Raw genomic sequence first — 16,404 nt, forward strand, 5'->3', positions numbered from 1 at the left:
TTCCATATCAGGCCTCAATGCAATCAGTTAGGATACTCTCGACTCTGCATCTATAGAAGTTTGTAGAAGTTTTAGATGACATGTCAAATCTACGCCAACTTCTAAGAAAGCAGAGGCACTGTTGTGCCTCCTTTGATGATGCTTACATGCCAGTCCCAGGACAGATCCTTGAAGGAATTTTAAGTTACTGCCCCTCTCCACCTTCAGTCCTCAAATGAAGACTGGCTCATGTATCACCAACTTCTTCCTCCTGTAGTCAATATTCAGGTCTTTGGTTTTGCTGATGCTGAGTGAGAGGCTGTTGCTGTGGCACCATTCAACCATCCCTCCGATATGTTGATTCATCACGCACGTGGAGACACAGAATAGCATGGGACTCATTTATTATCTTCTTTCTGAGTTAGAACATTACAGGTTCAAGTCCTTCTCCAAAAACCTAAGTGCATAAAACATTGAGATTCCCTTTTTTTTGGATAAGATGTTAACTTGCGGCGTCATCTACTCTCTCAACTAAATATCAGATGTCCCACTGAAAAAGAGTAGGATGCTGCTCTTCACTGAAGAAGAGCAGGATACTGGGTTTTGCATCCAGTACAGCTCTCAATTAGCAATATGAGTAGGGGGCAGGATGCTGTTCTCTACCCCACCAGCCCGACCCTACCTCTGCCACCATACTAATGATTCCTCAGTACTCCTAAGGAAACATTCTGTCTCCCCATGCTGTGGCGGTGGATGGTATCCCACATCCTGGAATGTGGGAGACTTCTGCCAAGTCTCTCCTCCTGCACATGGATGACACCGTTAATCTGTTGAACTGCCAGGCAGGGGACGAGACAAGGAAAATGGTGAGTAAGCTGTGCCATTACTGGGGAGAGACTTACTTTAATTTAGCTCCTTCAAACCAGAGCACTTGGCAGCCAGAGAGGTGTGTACACTGTTGTAAGCTAGGAAGTACAGCAGTCGATTTCTGCACGGTAAGATCCCACACAGCCACACACGTGGTAAGAAGAAGCTCATGGAAGTTTAGTAACTGAGTTCACAGTGGAGGGGAATGATATTTAAGGAGGAAGAATGTGAAAGAATGTTCATAGATTTAGCATCTCTGAGTATAAGTAAATCTCTAGGCCTGGAAATATATCCCAGGTGAATGAAAAGAAAGGATGTACATTGTAAAGGCTTTGCCTTTAGTTTTCCATTCCTTTCTCTAAAGCTGGAGAGCTTGGGGGTGGCTACTGTTGTTCACGTGTCTAATTACGGAAGAAGAAATAACCCGAGTCATTGCAGTCCAGCTTCAGTGGCTGGCAAATTATAGGAATGTATTCTGAGGGACAAGAAAATCCCTCACACAAGCCAGCCTTCCCTCCATTGACTCTGTCGACAGTTCCCACTGCCTCAGGAAAACAGGCAATATAATCAAGGACTCTTCACACCCCAGTCATTCTCTCCTCTGTAACCCATTGAAATACAGCTGTGCAGCTGTGTGGGTTAAGGCTGAATGCTCTACTACATTGTTCATTTTTGTCTTTTCTGATTTCTATAATCTGTGTTTAGTGATGTTGATTGGACAATTAAATAAATAACTTATCTTCTTCAAATACCTTTACACCCTCTTGAGAAAGTTCAAAGTACATTTATTAACAAAGTACAGGTGCAGTATACAACCCTAAGATTCGCCCTCCCCACAGACAGTCACAAAACAGAAAAGAACCATGGAACCCATTCAATGAAAAAACATCAAACCAACCCCCACCTCATGTGCAAATAAAATTGTGCAAATGGCAACAAAGAATAGATCAAAAACTCAGAATATAAAACACAAAAGACATGTTTCAGTACAGTTCAGATGGAGCCTTGGAGGATGAGAAGGGAGGATTGATATTGGGTAATGAAGAAATAGCTGAGGCTTTGAATGAGTATTCTGTTGGTTTTCACGGTGGAGGATATGTCGAACATGCTGAAGAGAGATAATATGGGATGCGATGGGAGGTGAGGACCTCGATACAATAGCTATCACTAAAGAGGTAGTGCAGAGCAAACTTGTGGGCCTAAAGATTGACAAGTCCCCTGGTCCTGATCGAATGCATCCCAGGGTACTGAAAGGAATGGCAGAGGTTATAGTTGAGGTTTTGGTAATAATTTACCAAAATTCTCTGGACTCTGGGGAGGTCCCAGCAGATTGGAAGAAGGCGAATGTCACACCACTGTTCAAAGAAGTATGTAGACAAAAGGCAGGGAACTCTAGGCCAGTTTGTTTAACATTTGTAGTTGGGAAAATGCTTGGAGCTATCATTAAAGAAGAAATGGTGAGACATCTAGAAAGAAATGGATCCATCAGGCAGACTCAGCATGGATTCAGCAAAGGCAGGTCCTGTTTGACAAACATACTGGAGTTCTTTGAGGATATAATGAGTGCAGTAGAGAGAGGGGAATGGATGGATGTTATTTACTTGGATTTCCAGAAGACGTTCAATAAGGTGCCACATAAAAGGCTTATGCATAAGATAAGGATGCATAGAGTTAGGGGTAAATAGCATGGATAGAGAATTGGTTAGCCAATAGAAAGCAGAGAGTTGGGATACATGGGTGTTACTCTGGTTGGCAATCAGTGGTGGGCGGTATGCCACAGGGGTCAGTGCTGGGCCTGCAACTGTTCACAATATACATTAACGATCTGGACACGGGGACCGAGTAGTGTGTATCTAAGTTTGCCAATGACACTAAATTGAGTGGAAAGGCAAACTGTGCAGAGGATACGGAGAGTCTGCAGAGAGATATAGATAGGTTGAGTGAGTGGCCAAGGGTTTGGCAGATGGAGCATAATGTTGGTAAATGTGAGGTTAACTGCTTTGGAAGGAAAAACAGAAGATCAGATTATTACTTAAATGGTAAAAGATTGCAGCATGCTGCTGTGCAGAAGGACTTGAGAGTGTTTGTGCATGAATCACAAAAGTTTGGTTCTTGGGTGCAGCAGGCTATCAAGAAGGTAAATGGAATGTGGGTCATTGCTAGAGGGATTGAATTTAAGAGCAGGGAGGTTACGCTGCAACTGTATAGGTACTGGCGAGATGGCATCTGGAGTACTGCGCGCAGTTCTGGTCTCCTTACTTGAGGAAGGATATACTGGCTTTGGAGGTGGTGCAGAGGAGGTTCACCAGGTTGACTCCAGAGATGGGGAGGGGGTTAGACTATGAGGAGAGATTGAATCACCTGGGACTGTATTTATAAAATTATGGAAGAGATAGATAAGATATCTAAATAAATCTAAGACAAGGTTGGATAGATTCTTGCTTAGTAGTGGGGAAAATGTAGGGAGGTGGAAATGAGTCAGTTCAGCCATTATCTTATTGAATGGCAGAGCAGGCTCAACTGGCTGGATGGCTTCCTCCTGCTCCAATTTCTTATGTTCTTATCAGTCTCAGTTTAATGTCTGATCCAAAACATAGTAAACCCAAAACGTGTGCAAACCGCAATATATTGCAGCATCAGCCATGGCTTTTGTTGTTTAAGTCCCTGGAATGGACTTAAGGATGAAAAAAAAGTATGCTTTCATGTCAGCCTCTACCATGGCAGAGCCACTGTGTCACCTCGCCTTGTTGCATTCTTAGCCTGCGAATTGGCCTCCCCTGTGCCTTCCTTTCCTTCCTGTATTGGGATATCACATTGGCTGTGCTCAATGGTGGGTTAATTGACTACAGCAATTGTCCTTAGATTGCAGATGTGTGTTAGAATCTGGGGGGTGGGGGAGTTGATAGTAATGTGGAGAGAACTAAAATCGGATTAGTGTAGCATTGGTGTAAATAGGTAGTGGGTGGTCATTGTGGAGTAGATGGGCTGTAAGGCCTGTTTCTGTGCTCTATCTCTCTCTGGCAACTCTGGGGGTATCAGTTCACTGGAAGATGCTGTGAAACAAAATTCTACAGCTGTATAGCTGTGGAGTCCACGGAATCGGGAAAGGAGAGGACAGTGAAGGAGGTGCTCCTCTGGTTTTTAATTAAAGCACTGATGAGAAAGGAAACAAGAAGATGGGTTTGCATTTTTAAAACGACTTTCACAATCTCTAGGTACCTCAAAGCATTTTACAACCCATGCAAAGCTTTCTGGAAGGTAGCACAACCCTGTTGTAATGCAGGGAGAGCAAAAGCTAATGTGTAAGTTTCCACAAATAGTAAGTGACCTGATTATCTATTTCAGTGCTTGGTAATAGAACATATTTTCACTCTCACCAAGGTTGTAATTATATATTGTTTGATTCATGTCAATCTGCTTTCATTTATACATTATCCAAACATCGGTAATTTTGATATTTATATGCCAATTTTAAAGTAGTAACACACACTTTGCAAATAATCAAATGCAATATGACACTGAGTCACAAAAGGAGGTATTAGGAGATATGGTTAAAGACTTAGTCAAAGATGAAAATATTAGCAACCTTCGTAAAGGAAGAAGGAAAGTTGGAGAGGTGTTTGGGAGAGAATTTTGGTGCTTAGGGATCGGCAGCCAATGAAAATGGAGCATGCTGAAGTTGCAGACGCTGTAGCAGGTGCATGAAGAAGCTGTCAAAGGAAGCTGCTGTATTCCAATGCTGACCCATTCATCCTCGTTAGCAATCCTGCTATCGCTGCTTTCATTGTTTCCACAAGCTACCGTGGGCTAAACAGGGAGCTGAGTTCATTAATGATCCATTAGGCTCAATATCAGGTGACTCTGAAGATGCCAGGTTAGTGACAGAAAGTATCCGCAATCAGGGACCACAATAGTTGGAGCAGCAGGCAGACACTCATTGCAGCTCTGCAGTTGTCAGTAATTAGTAGCAGCAACACGCTGAGCTGGAGCCAAGCACAGTGCACAAGTCTAAAACAGACACCCAGAAACTGAGTCAGGCAAGTGTCATTTGTGAAGAACTTGCCCTTCCTGCCATCGTGGTAAGAATCCTTCATGGCCTGAGGTTCTATAAGGAATTGGTCAGACCGCACTTGAAATATTCTGAGCAGTTTTGGGCCCCTTACCTAGGAAAGAGGTGCTGGTTATGAACAGGATCAAGAGGATGTCTATGAGAATAATCCCAGGAATAAAAGGGTTAATATATGAAGAGTGTTAGATGGCTCTGGGTCTTTACTCGCTGAAGTTTGGAAGAAAGGGTGGGGGGGATCTCATTGAGATCTATCAGATACTGAAAGGCCTAAACGGAGTGGATGTGGAGAGGATGTTTCCTCTAGCAGGGGAATCTAGGAGCAGAGGGCTCAGCCTCAGAATAGAAGGACGTCATTTTAGAACAGAGATGAGGAAGATGAGACCACCCTCAGGGTGGAGAAGCCACGCCTTATATTCCGTTTGGGTAGCCTCCAACCCGATGACATAAATATAAAGTTGCCTTCCTGCGCTATTTGCCTGAATTTCCCCCATATCCTCTAAACCAGGGGTTTCCTGACCTTTTTTATGCCATGGACCACTACCATTAACCGAGAGGTCCTGGACCCCAGGTTGGGAACCCCTGGTCTCAACCTTCCCTATCTGTGTGCCTGTGTCTAAATGTCTTTTAAATGTTGCAATTGACTTCTCCTCTACCACTTCCAGCTGCCAGAGATCATGGCTGAGGTGGGCACATTGGCAACATTTAAAACCCATCTGGATAAGTCCATGGATAGGAGTGGTTTAGAAAGAAGGGTGTGGGACAAACACAGACAGTTGGGACTAACTCTCTGGGTAACACAGGGTCTGTTTCCATGCTTATGAATCTAAATTCCCATTGTTCCATCCACTGTCCTCCCCCATCTTCTCTGTTACCTTGTTTGTCCCCTCTCAGTTTGACCAGACCTCACCAACCATCCCTCTTACCTGACCCTCTGAGTTTTACCCCAGTACTTTCTATTTCAATTTCAGATAAATAATGAATGGGCTGTACTTTAGCAACTTCTGAAGGATCAAAAGGTGCTATAGAAATCCAAATATTTTTTGCCTATTCCGTGGGATGGAGAGAGTTAAGAGTAACGGTTCGGGTCGTTGTGCTGGGTTAAGCAGAAACGCAAGAAACCCTGCCACCTCTGACCACTTCAACGGGACACTGTCCCGCAGCCTGCGGCGTCTCGGGGTGACTGGCAGCGAAGGTCCGAGAGCTATTTATAGGAGGTGCCAGTGCCTCTCGTTCCCCGACTAGAGTTTCACACGGAAGTGCCTCGGCTATTAGAAAAGTTGCTTTGCCTAGACGCTCTCTCGCATTCCTCTGCTCGGGAGAAGCCAGATCCGAGATGAGGAAGCGCTTAAAAGAGGAACCGTGTCACTGAATACTTTGGCAAGTTGTCGGTTTGTTTTCTGCACTGAGTGATTGCATAATGACATTGCAGGAGAGGACTCGGTGTCAATCACGGTCATTACTGGTAACTCAGCAACTCGTCGGGCGAAAGCATGGTGTGGCTACTAGAGAGGATCACTGAAATAACAACATATAACATATACATACAACATATAGTAACCGCGACACAAAGTACAGCAGATTTAAAACACACCAAACTCATAACAAAGTTACCAAAGCCCAGGTAAATACAGAAAATGCAGCCTGATTAACGTAAAAATATTTACATGGACAAGCGTTTAATCAAAGTTAAATAAATCTGGATTCTCACCTCTCTATCTGTCCAGCCTCTGGGGGGTGGGGGTGGGGGGGGTCCTGATATATTTAACGTGAATAAATATAAATGCTATTTGATACAGTTACTATAAATTAATATTGTTTTTTTCGGTAATTATATAACGCCGCTTCTTATAGAGCTCAGCAAATAGATATGGTATTTTAAACAAAATTTACTATTAAAAAAGGACTTGGATGAAGAGATGGTTCGGATTGCCAAACATTGGTGTGCTGTTTGCAGGCATGTGAGAGCTGTCTGATGCTCCGATGAGGATGGGAAGGGTTTCTAATTACCCTCTCGAGTTTCTGGCCAGTGATATTTTCTCCCCATCCCAGTACTCCGAAGAGAGGCGAGGCTTAGCGAGCTTAGCGTCACAGACCATCAGACGGGACAGGTTGGAACCGAAGCCCAGAGTGTACATCCTTTATCGAAGAGTGCATCTTTTATAAAAGGGTACTGGAGACCAGAAAGCGGCGTCTACCCGACAGTATATTCTCCCGCGATTAAGGATTCCTGGACTAAGGACCAAAGTTAGTCCTGCCATGAGAGCTGATAACATCAACCCCAGGACCGGGCTGGTGGTGGCTTTGGTCAGTGTCTTTCTGGTCTTTGGCTTCATGTTCACTGTGTCTGGAGTCAGGGGAGAGACGCTGGGCGACATCCCTCTCATTGCTATTGGCCCCGCCATTTTCTTGCCAGGGGTGGCTGTCATTATTCTGGCCAAGAAAACCGACGGCTGCACCAACTGGACCAGATGCAGGGATCTGATCGCCAGAAGGGCTGCCGAGGACCAGCTGCTGGAGGGGCCGAGCGCCGGTGGCAGTTGGCAGGATGTGTCCAAGAACTCGACCAGGTCCCACACGCCGGACGTGGAGGAGGGAGGCTTTGGGGTGGACTCCAAGAGCTTAATCAGGAAGAGCGACCAAGATGCAGCAAGAAAGTACCTGGAGACTTACTACCCGTCCAGTGTATTGAACTACTGTGCATTCGACCGCCTCTGCTCAAACCGGGACAGCTCCTTCTACACGAACGTGTACTCGACCCAGGACAGCGTAATCTACTCTCCCCGGGACAGTATACCCTACGGGAGGTATTATTGTTGCTATCCCAGTCCTGGGGAAGCCCGTCACGTTAGACTTTGCTGGGACTACGAGACCGTAGTGTGAAGCATCGGGCGTCGAACCAATCGCCAAGTGCAGCCCGCCAACTGAACAGCGACTCCTTCCAAAAATGTTCCACTGCTTAGCCTTCGGTCTTAGCCTCACGACGCGCTGACAGCTGGAGTTTGAGTCAATAAGATTGAAAAGGCATGTACTGTGAATTATAACTATTGTGAATATAATTACATTGTCCTGGTGGTCACCAGGGTAGTTTAGTTTTAAATGTTGTCAAATATGAATGTGCGCTAATACGCATTGGCAAGCACCCTGATTTCATCAGTTGACTATTGACTTATTGCTTAATGACGCTGTTTATGACAATTAAATTCCTCCTTGTACCCTCTTTAATGCCCACATTTTAAGACAAACTCTGAATGTACACTGGAACTTATGTCTGAGGTATATACCTGTATTTGGGAGAGGCTTTGTGAAGGAGATATGACTGCACAACTCTGTGAAACAAGCAAGGTGATCACTCCTGTGCAGCTAGCTGAGAGTGATTTTATGTACAATGTCTGTCGGTAATTTTTTTCCGGAGGCGTTTCCCCACCTGTGTTGGTGATGTCGGGGTAGTATCTGTGATAAGTTCTGTTTCCTGGGTTCTTTAAAAGGACCCCACTTTTTGAGTTCTTTGTCAGCTGTTTGCCAATGAGTGATGTTGAATAACCCACACCTCCTCCCACTGGTTGGCTTTCAAGCTGTTGTCAATAGATACTCTGCCTTACAATGCATATGAGGCTACAGTCTGCACTACCTAAACCATCAAGAAAGGAAAAAAAGGCACTTATTTTTGTAGAACTTTTCACATCCCTCCACAGAAATCCTAAAACACTTTGCAGCTAATAAAATCCTATTGAACGTTAGTTATCATTGTAATGGAGAACTCTGCCATAAAAAGTAAGTTTTTTAAAAAAAATTATTGTTTCATTATTTCTTACTCTCTCTAAGGGATATAGAAAGTTTCCAATTTGTGATGGGAAGAGAGGCCTTTCTAGTTTAGATCTACTGTTTAAGGGCTAAATGTAAAGTCATTGACTTGAAACACCAACTCTTTTCTCATTTGACATATGCTGCCTGACTAATGAAAGGTTTTGGACATTCTCCATTTCCATTTTAAATGCTCAAACACACTGTTTGGAGAAGGGCAGTGATTGGGATTATCGCAATGGCATGGGAATCAGAATCAGGTTAAATCAATGGCATATGTCCTGAAATTTGTTAACTTTGTGGCAGGAGTACAATGGAATGTGTGATAATGTAGAAACAAAACTGTGAATTACAATAAGTTTAGTTAAATTAAAAACAGAAATAAAAAAGTAGTGAGGTGGTGTTCATGGGTTCAATGTCCATTCAGAAATCGGATGGCAGAGGGGAAGAAGCTGTTCCTGAATTGTTGAGCATGTGCATTCAGGTTTCTGTATCTCCTTCCTGATGGTAGCAATGAGAAGAAGGCATGTCCTGGGTGATGAGGATTCAGTGAATATTTTCAATGAATTGCTATTCCAGTATCAGTTAAATATCTCTTGTGTCTCACAATTGAATATTCTTCAGCAAGTTTACTTTGGTTATTATTGTGCCTTTAAGAGACAAAACCCCCCAGTGCTAAAAGTGTGCTAGTCAATGGACTGAATCTTGGATAGGAAGTACAGAGGATAACTGATATGTTCCAGTGATCAAAGACAACCACTTACCTCAATGTGTTTATTTCATTATGAGATGGAGTGGAGAGGAGAATGTTTTCATAATTCGCTTGGATCATTTTTCAATCACATACCTCTTCCTCTTCCTAAATGTTTGTGTCTGAACTTGCACAATCTTGACGGCTTGATGTTGACCTTCCAATCATACTTCTGCACATTGATCTGTTTAACCAGGCCTCCACTTCCATCTATTTTCTGCATTAGAACTATCACTTCCTCTCATTTGATTTAACAACCATCTTCTCCACTCCCAGATTTAGCAGACACCTGATTTAGTCATTCACCGTCAACCTGGCTGGAATAGGTAAACACTGCCAAGTCCTGCTCTGTTCTGTCAGAACTGTTCACTATTCTAGGAACATCCTGCAATGCAGAGAAGTTCCAGCTCATTCCCTTCCCTGCAAACTTTCCTGTAACTCTCCACTCTCATTTTCTACAAGTAGGAGCAGATCAAGAACCTGTCTGCCTCCATTGCTTCCCTCCTTCCTCAAACCATGACGCCTTCTAGACTCAGCTTCAAATCTATATCTTCCCTCTATTTCTCTTCTGTTTCTTATTGGGTCCTCTCCCACTTATCTATCTCCTGCTCCCCTAATAGACTGCTTTCCACCCAACTTCCTATCCTGACCCGGGGTTACCTGATGCCCCTTTTATTCGAATCTCTCATCATTATCAACATCAAACTTTGACATCCCACTCCAATTCCAACTTTCCCTTCCCCTCCAGTATCCTGGAACACGCTGTCATCTTTTACATCCATGTTAATCTTTTTGTGCTTGAATCCCTCCAATCAGGTTTTGGGCCCTTCCATGTTTTTGAAACACTTCTGATTGAAGCAACTACTTCCATACCATATGCCAGTCCATCCTGTGTCACCCACCCTCCATCAATTTTGGACAGACTAATCGCACCACCTCTTCCAATGCCTGTCCCCTGTTATAATGCTGGCTGGGACCATTCTCACTCAGTTCAATGCTGACCTGTCCATATTTAGTCTTCTGTGATCCTTTTCCTGCTTCTACACTGTTACCTTTGTGGTACTCCGGGGATTTGTCCTTGCCCCTTCCCCTCCCATCTCTAATCCACAATCCGACCCTTAAATGACATAATCTGAAAACAGCATCTCCTTCTCCTGAGAACACCCAGCTTCATCTCACTACAAACTCAGTTATAGACTTTAAATTGATAATTTGATTAAGTGGCACCCAGTACAGAAGAAGAAATATTAAAGTTTCATGAACACCATTCTCTGATTGCCAAGTTTATTTTGCATAGTGGAAACTTTCTGAAACCAAACTACCGGGTAACGTCACAATGTTCACAACCTGTTGCCAAATGTACCCCATGACCTTCAAATGTTTCTGTGTCATTTCTAAGACCGTCTCATTCTAACTCCCTAGTACTGCACAGTCTGCTTCTGTCCCGGAGCATTCACAGTAAAACCTTCCCCCATACACCTATCACTTCTGGACTCAACTATTCCAAAGCTCACCTGACTTACTCTTACTTTCCAGTCTCCAGAAATGTAAACTTCAAAACTTCAATGATCTTGCACCGTCCCCCTGACATATCACCTTATTGTTTGCTGACCTACAATGGCTTTTGATTGAATGCCTCCAATTTAAAATTCCCACCCTTGTTTTCAATTCTGTGCTAGAACCCTCTCTCTTTGTAACCTTCTCCAGCTGTTCATGCCTCCTTAATTCTGTACATTTTCAATTGTTGTCACTCCACCAATGGGAGGACTTGCCTTCAGTTGCAAAGATGCCAAACCCTGAAATCACCCTCATTTGAACTATTTCCTTGCTAAAACCTACATTTTGGTGGGAATATTTGGAACTTTCCAAAAGGGTGCTGAGGTAGAGTCCATGAATATTTTTAAGGCAGATGGCTGATTAGCAAAGGTGAAAGCAGAGCTGAATTTACAGCCAAACCAGGTGTGATCTTATTAAATGATTGTGCTGGTACATAGAGTCACGTAGGTGCAACAGCACAAAAAAGGCCTTTCAGCCCATCAACTCCATGCAGACCTTTATCCCCATCCACACTGATCACACTTAGCCACTTGAATTCATATCCTCCCATGCATTATATACTTAACTCTTTGCCTAAATGCCTCTTACATGCAGGAATGTATTGGACTTCACCAACTCCTCTAGCAGCAAGTTCCAGATATCAAGCATGCTCAGTATAAAAAACTTTCCCCTCAACACCTTTAAAAGCCTTCCTCTGACCTACAACAAATCCCTTCTTCGTTTTGAAAAAGGTTCTATCTACCTCATGTATGCCTCATTTAATTTGATTTACTTTTATCAGGTCATGCCTTAGCCTCCTTCACTCCAGGGCAAACAAACCCAGCCCAGCCAGTCTCCCCCCATAAGTAAAGTTCCCCAATCCAGACAACATCCCGATGGAATTTCTCTGCGTCCCCTCTATACTCAAAGACCTCTACTCCTAAGTTTCATGTATATACATAAACTGTCCTTGTAGCTCTGCAATAAAATTTATCTAATTATTCACTCATTAAGAACCTTCAGACACTTTACAAAAGGTGCCCTGTGATGCAAATGGTTGGAAAAAAGGTAGACTGCACTTTGTCAGCAAAATTGGTCCAAGGCCAGTATTAAATAAAGGTCAATTGACATCACCCTGTTTTCCTCTGTGTTGATAAGAACAGATATAGACATTTTCTTGTCAGTTTTTTTTTCCTACTGATGGAATGATTTGTTAGCTGGAAACGGTGAGGGTATCAAAAACACAATTCCAGATGAATGTTCAAGTTGAAGTAATTGATGATATAGATACTGTATTAGCACCAATTCACTTTCCCTTCTCCCCTGCTTCTTTCCCTCGGTGACATTTCCATTTTAAGTCAGGTAATACAATGAACGATATGCCCCAGAAAGAGGCCAAATCAAACTAAAAAGAAGGGGATTTTAGCAAAAATCACAGAATCCTATCAAGAAGGAATTCTTTCTTGATTATTTCACTTTCTGCATTCAAAGAACACAGGAGGAGGCCATTTGGCCCATTGTGCCCCTGATGGCTCTTTAGTCTCAATCCTCAGTGTTTTCACTTCCAAAATGGTCCCTTGCCAGTGGACGATAGTTCTCTTCCTACAGTTAAAGACAGCATACCTGAACCTCTCTTGCCATGAAGAAATGCACATGTGCTAAAGATAATGGGCAAAGGTACCAAACCAAAACAGACTGGCTTGTGGTTTGTTGACGAACATCTGCTAAAGATATAAAAATACGTTGTTCCAACAAAACAATTGGAAAAAATGGCAGATTTGGGATCGGAAGTGGGACAGTGGTGAGCACACACAACAGCAATTGCCCGAGTTATCCCTCTTAATGACCACGATAACATTTGGAATACAGACCTCTGACAACAACAACTCCAGTTCAAAATGGTCCATTATGGTTAATGGTTGAACAGCTCTGGTAGGACATGTCTTTAGAGCTCTCACCTTGTCCACTTCTCCCTCCAAACCGAAGTAGGACAATTTCATTAAATTAATATATAGCTGAAAATATTCCTTGCAATTCATGCTATCATCAGCTTTGATTGCAGACCCAAGCCAAGTGCATTCAACCCTTTCAGTTCAACCTCAAGATGCATTGCAAGAAGACTGTTGTAGCAACAGACTCCATTCCCCTGCCACCTGGAGAGACAAGGGCAGTTGGTGGGTGGGCACCCCAATACCATAAAGTGTCCTTCCAAATTACAGACTATAGTGATTGGAAAAATCTTGTCCTTACTTCCTTGTCACTGGGACAATATCCCAGAACTTCCTGCACAACAACATTGCAGCCTGGGTTCTTTTTGTTTTACAGTCATCTATAAGTTGATTTTATCCGTAAGTCAGAATATACAAAAAATGACTCGATATGGTAACCATTCCCCCACAATACAGCCGTGAATGGCATCAAAAGCACCGATGACTGATGCGAAAGAACAATTACTAAAACTGATGACAGAAAGGAAACTAGTTCTGCTGTCCATAAGAACAAACTTATGCATGTACATTGGACTCTTGACTTTAATGTTATTGTGGGAGCTTGTTTGTATATTGATGGGCTGTTCACAATGTCCATAATCTGACATGACCTATACTTCTAACCAGTGGACAACAACCCTTTAATGAAAGTATTCCTTTCTGGTGTTGGATGGGAGGAGGGCTGTTTGTCATTACCTTCTCAAGAATACTTAGGGGTAACTATTAAATGTTTACCTTCCCATTGAGATTTGCATCATGCGTACAAACAAAATAATTGAGATATTAGATATTTGATTCAATGCCACATGATTAGCAACATTATGTTTATGTAATGGGCCATTTTCTTTCGGGAGCGCTACATCAATATGGCATTCACTCAGTGTCCAATTTACCTTAAGCTTCCATTCTAGCCAGTTCTATACATTTTCATATTTCTGGAGAGGGTGATAGCAGTTTCCACCCACTGAAGTCAGTGTGTCACACTTGCAGGAAATGGAAGAGTATTTTGGGATTAATATTTGAACTACTAGTTTCTGATTGGGCACTTGATTTTCACACCAGGGAGAACAATTGCATTAGGAACAGGTCAGGACTGTCACAAGCAATCATGAGGAGATGGGAAACAAGAAACGCAGGAAGTGGATGGCTTTTCATGTGAGATTGTACACAATATTTGTAGAAATTAAAACACTATTGCCTTTCCACAGCCAGGAGTGATAACTTCTTCAGAAAATATATTCGATATTTCCAGAAGATACTTTCTCTCTTCCATTTCCTTGTCTTTACCGGAACAATGAAATTCACCATCACCTCTGGTGCATCAGCACAAATTTTGTCTTTTCCAAGAAAAGAGAGCTTGAAGACAAAACACCAAACCCGGCACAAAACTCACAGCCTCCCAGACAGGAGAAATCCCAATCCTTCTGTATGTAGTTCAGACTGAGATTAGCTACAACAGACACCTCAGAAACTGCTTAGTCAGTCATACTTGGTGTCAGAAGGATTTGGGTTCAAGTTCTGATTCTCCAGTGCAATGCTGAGGGAATACTGAACATTAAACACAAAGCATTGGAGGGACTCCACAAGTGAGGCAGCATCTATGGAGAGGAATAAACAGTCTGTGTTTCTCGTCTCCAACAATGCTGCCTGACCTGCTTTGTTCCTCAAGCATCTTGTACTTGTTGCTCTGGATTTCCAGCATCTGCAGAATCTCTCGTGGTTACGATTTGATGAGAGAATACTTCACTGTCAGAAGGTACCCCCACCCAGATGAGATATTAGAATAAAGCTAATATGATCTCTAGTGCTATCTGCTCTCTCTGTAATTGTAAAAATAACAGTGCTGTTTTCAATTAGAACTAAGAAATGTCTTGGCTAACATTTATCACTTGGTCAGAATACCTGAAAGGGACTTCTGGTCATCAACATGTTTTACGTAAATTAGATGCAGTGTTACCCCTGTTACAATTATATCAACGCTGAAATGCATGTCATTGGCTAGAAGATGTTTATGACATCCCAAGGACATGAAGAGTTAAAAAACTGAAAATTGTTAAAAATTGAAGAAACACCACTGAATTTCTACTCAGAAATTTATTTTTAATTTATTTCTGCCAATTAAAAATCTGTGTTGACAAGCAATAGAAACTACATAGAACTTGTGCTTTGCTTTCATAACATTGTACATAATTTCCAAAACACGTTTGTCTCTGGTCAGAGGTGGATACCAAAACCAGAAGATCAAAATGCAGGTGGGAATAGGGCGTAAGTTAAAAGCGTGTAGTTATGTAAAAAGAAAAGTTTATTAAAACCACAAGAGATCCTGCAAATGCTGGAAATCTTGAACAACACACACAAAATGCTGGAGGAACTCAACAAGTCAGGCAGCGTCCATGGAGAGGAATAAAGAGTCAACATTTTGGGCCAAGACCCTTCATCAGGACTGTAAAGGAAAGGGGAAGCCAGAATAAGAAGCTGGGGGGGGTGGGGGGGGGGAAGGAGTACAAGCCAGCAGGTGATGGGTGAGACCAAGTGAGGGGGAATGTGGTTGAATGCAGGAGGGGATGAAGAAGTTGGATTGTGATACGTGAAAGAGCTGAATAAGGAATCTGAGAGGAAAGAGCATCAAAACATGGGAGAAAGGGAAGGAGGAGGGTTATTAGAGGGAAGGTAAGAGAGGAGAAGAGAAGTGTGCGTGGCGAACCAGAATGCGGAATGGAAGGGGGGGGGTGGGGGGAGAAATTTTTGGATGTTTGAGAAATCGATGTTAATGGCATCAGATTGGAGGCTACCCAGATGGAATGTGAATTGTTGCTCCTCCTACCTGAGTATGGCCTCATTGTGGCAATGAAAGAGGCCACGGACTGACAGAATGGGAATGTGAAGTTAATTTGAATAGGTGGCCACCAGGAAATCCCAGTTTTCATGGTGGATGGGGCAAAGGTGCTTGACAAAGCTGTCCCCCAACCTACTTCAGGTCTTCCTAATGTAGAGGAGGCTGCACCATGAGTATTGGACTCAGTCAATGACCCCAACAGACTTGCAGGTGAAGTGTCATCACACCTGGAAGGACTTTTAGGAGCCCTGAATGGTAGTAAGGGAGGTGGTGTAGAGGCAGTGTGACACTTGGCCCACTGGCAAGTGTAAGTGCCATGAAGGAGATCAGTGGGGAGGGACGAGTGGACCCAAGTCTGTTGGATCTGAATGATTTTGCTCTAGAACAGTGGCTGTGAGCAGAGCTTTGCAAATGACGTTCAGTGTTCAAACATACAGGTGGCAGTGCAAGGCCCTCTCTCACTGCTGTTTCTCCTGCTCTTTGCACCCTTTCTAATGGCCATCATCTCTCCACATTCTCAACACTGAAGCAAGGTCCTGACCTGAAATGTTGACTACTCCTTTGCCTCCACAGTTGC

The 16,404-nt window shown here is 43.1% G+C and overlaps 1 protein-coding gene across 1 annotated transcript; it reads left to right on the forward strand.

Annotated features, from left to right (window-relative positions):
* Positions 1-6,895: 6,895 nt before the first annotated feature.
* On the forward strand, positions 6,896-8,772 carry LOC140728724 (transmembrane protein 215-like). The gene has a single exon (XM_073047683.1). The coding sequence runs from the start codon at positions 7,172-7,174 to the stop codon at positions 7,793-7,795; it is 624 nt and encodes a 207-aa protein (XP_072903784.1). The 5' UTR covers positions 6,896-7,171; the 3' UTR covers positions 7,796-8,772.
* Positions 8,773-16,404: the final 7,632 nt, after the last annotated feature.

This window comes from Hemitrygon akajei, chromosome 6, assembly GCF_048418815.1.
Source record: "Hemitrygon akajei chromosome 6, sHemAka1.3, whole genome shotgun sequence".
In the NCBI taxonomy this organism is placed as follows: domain Eukaryota; kingdom Metazoa; phylum Chordata; class Chondrichthyes; order Myliobatiformes; family Dasyatidae; genus Hemitrygon; species Hemitrygon akajei.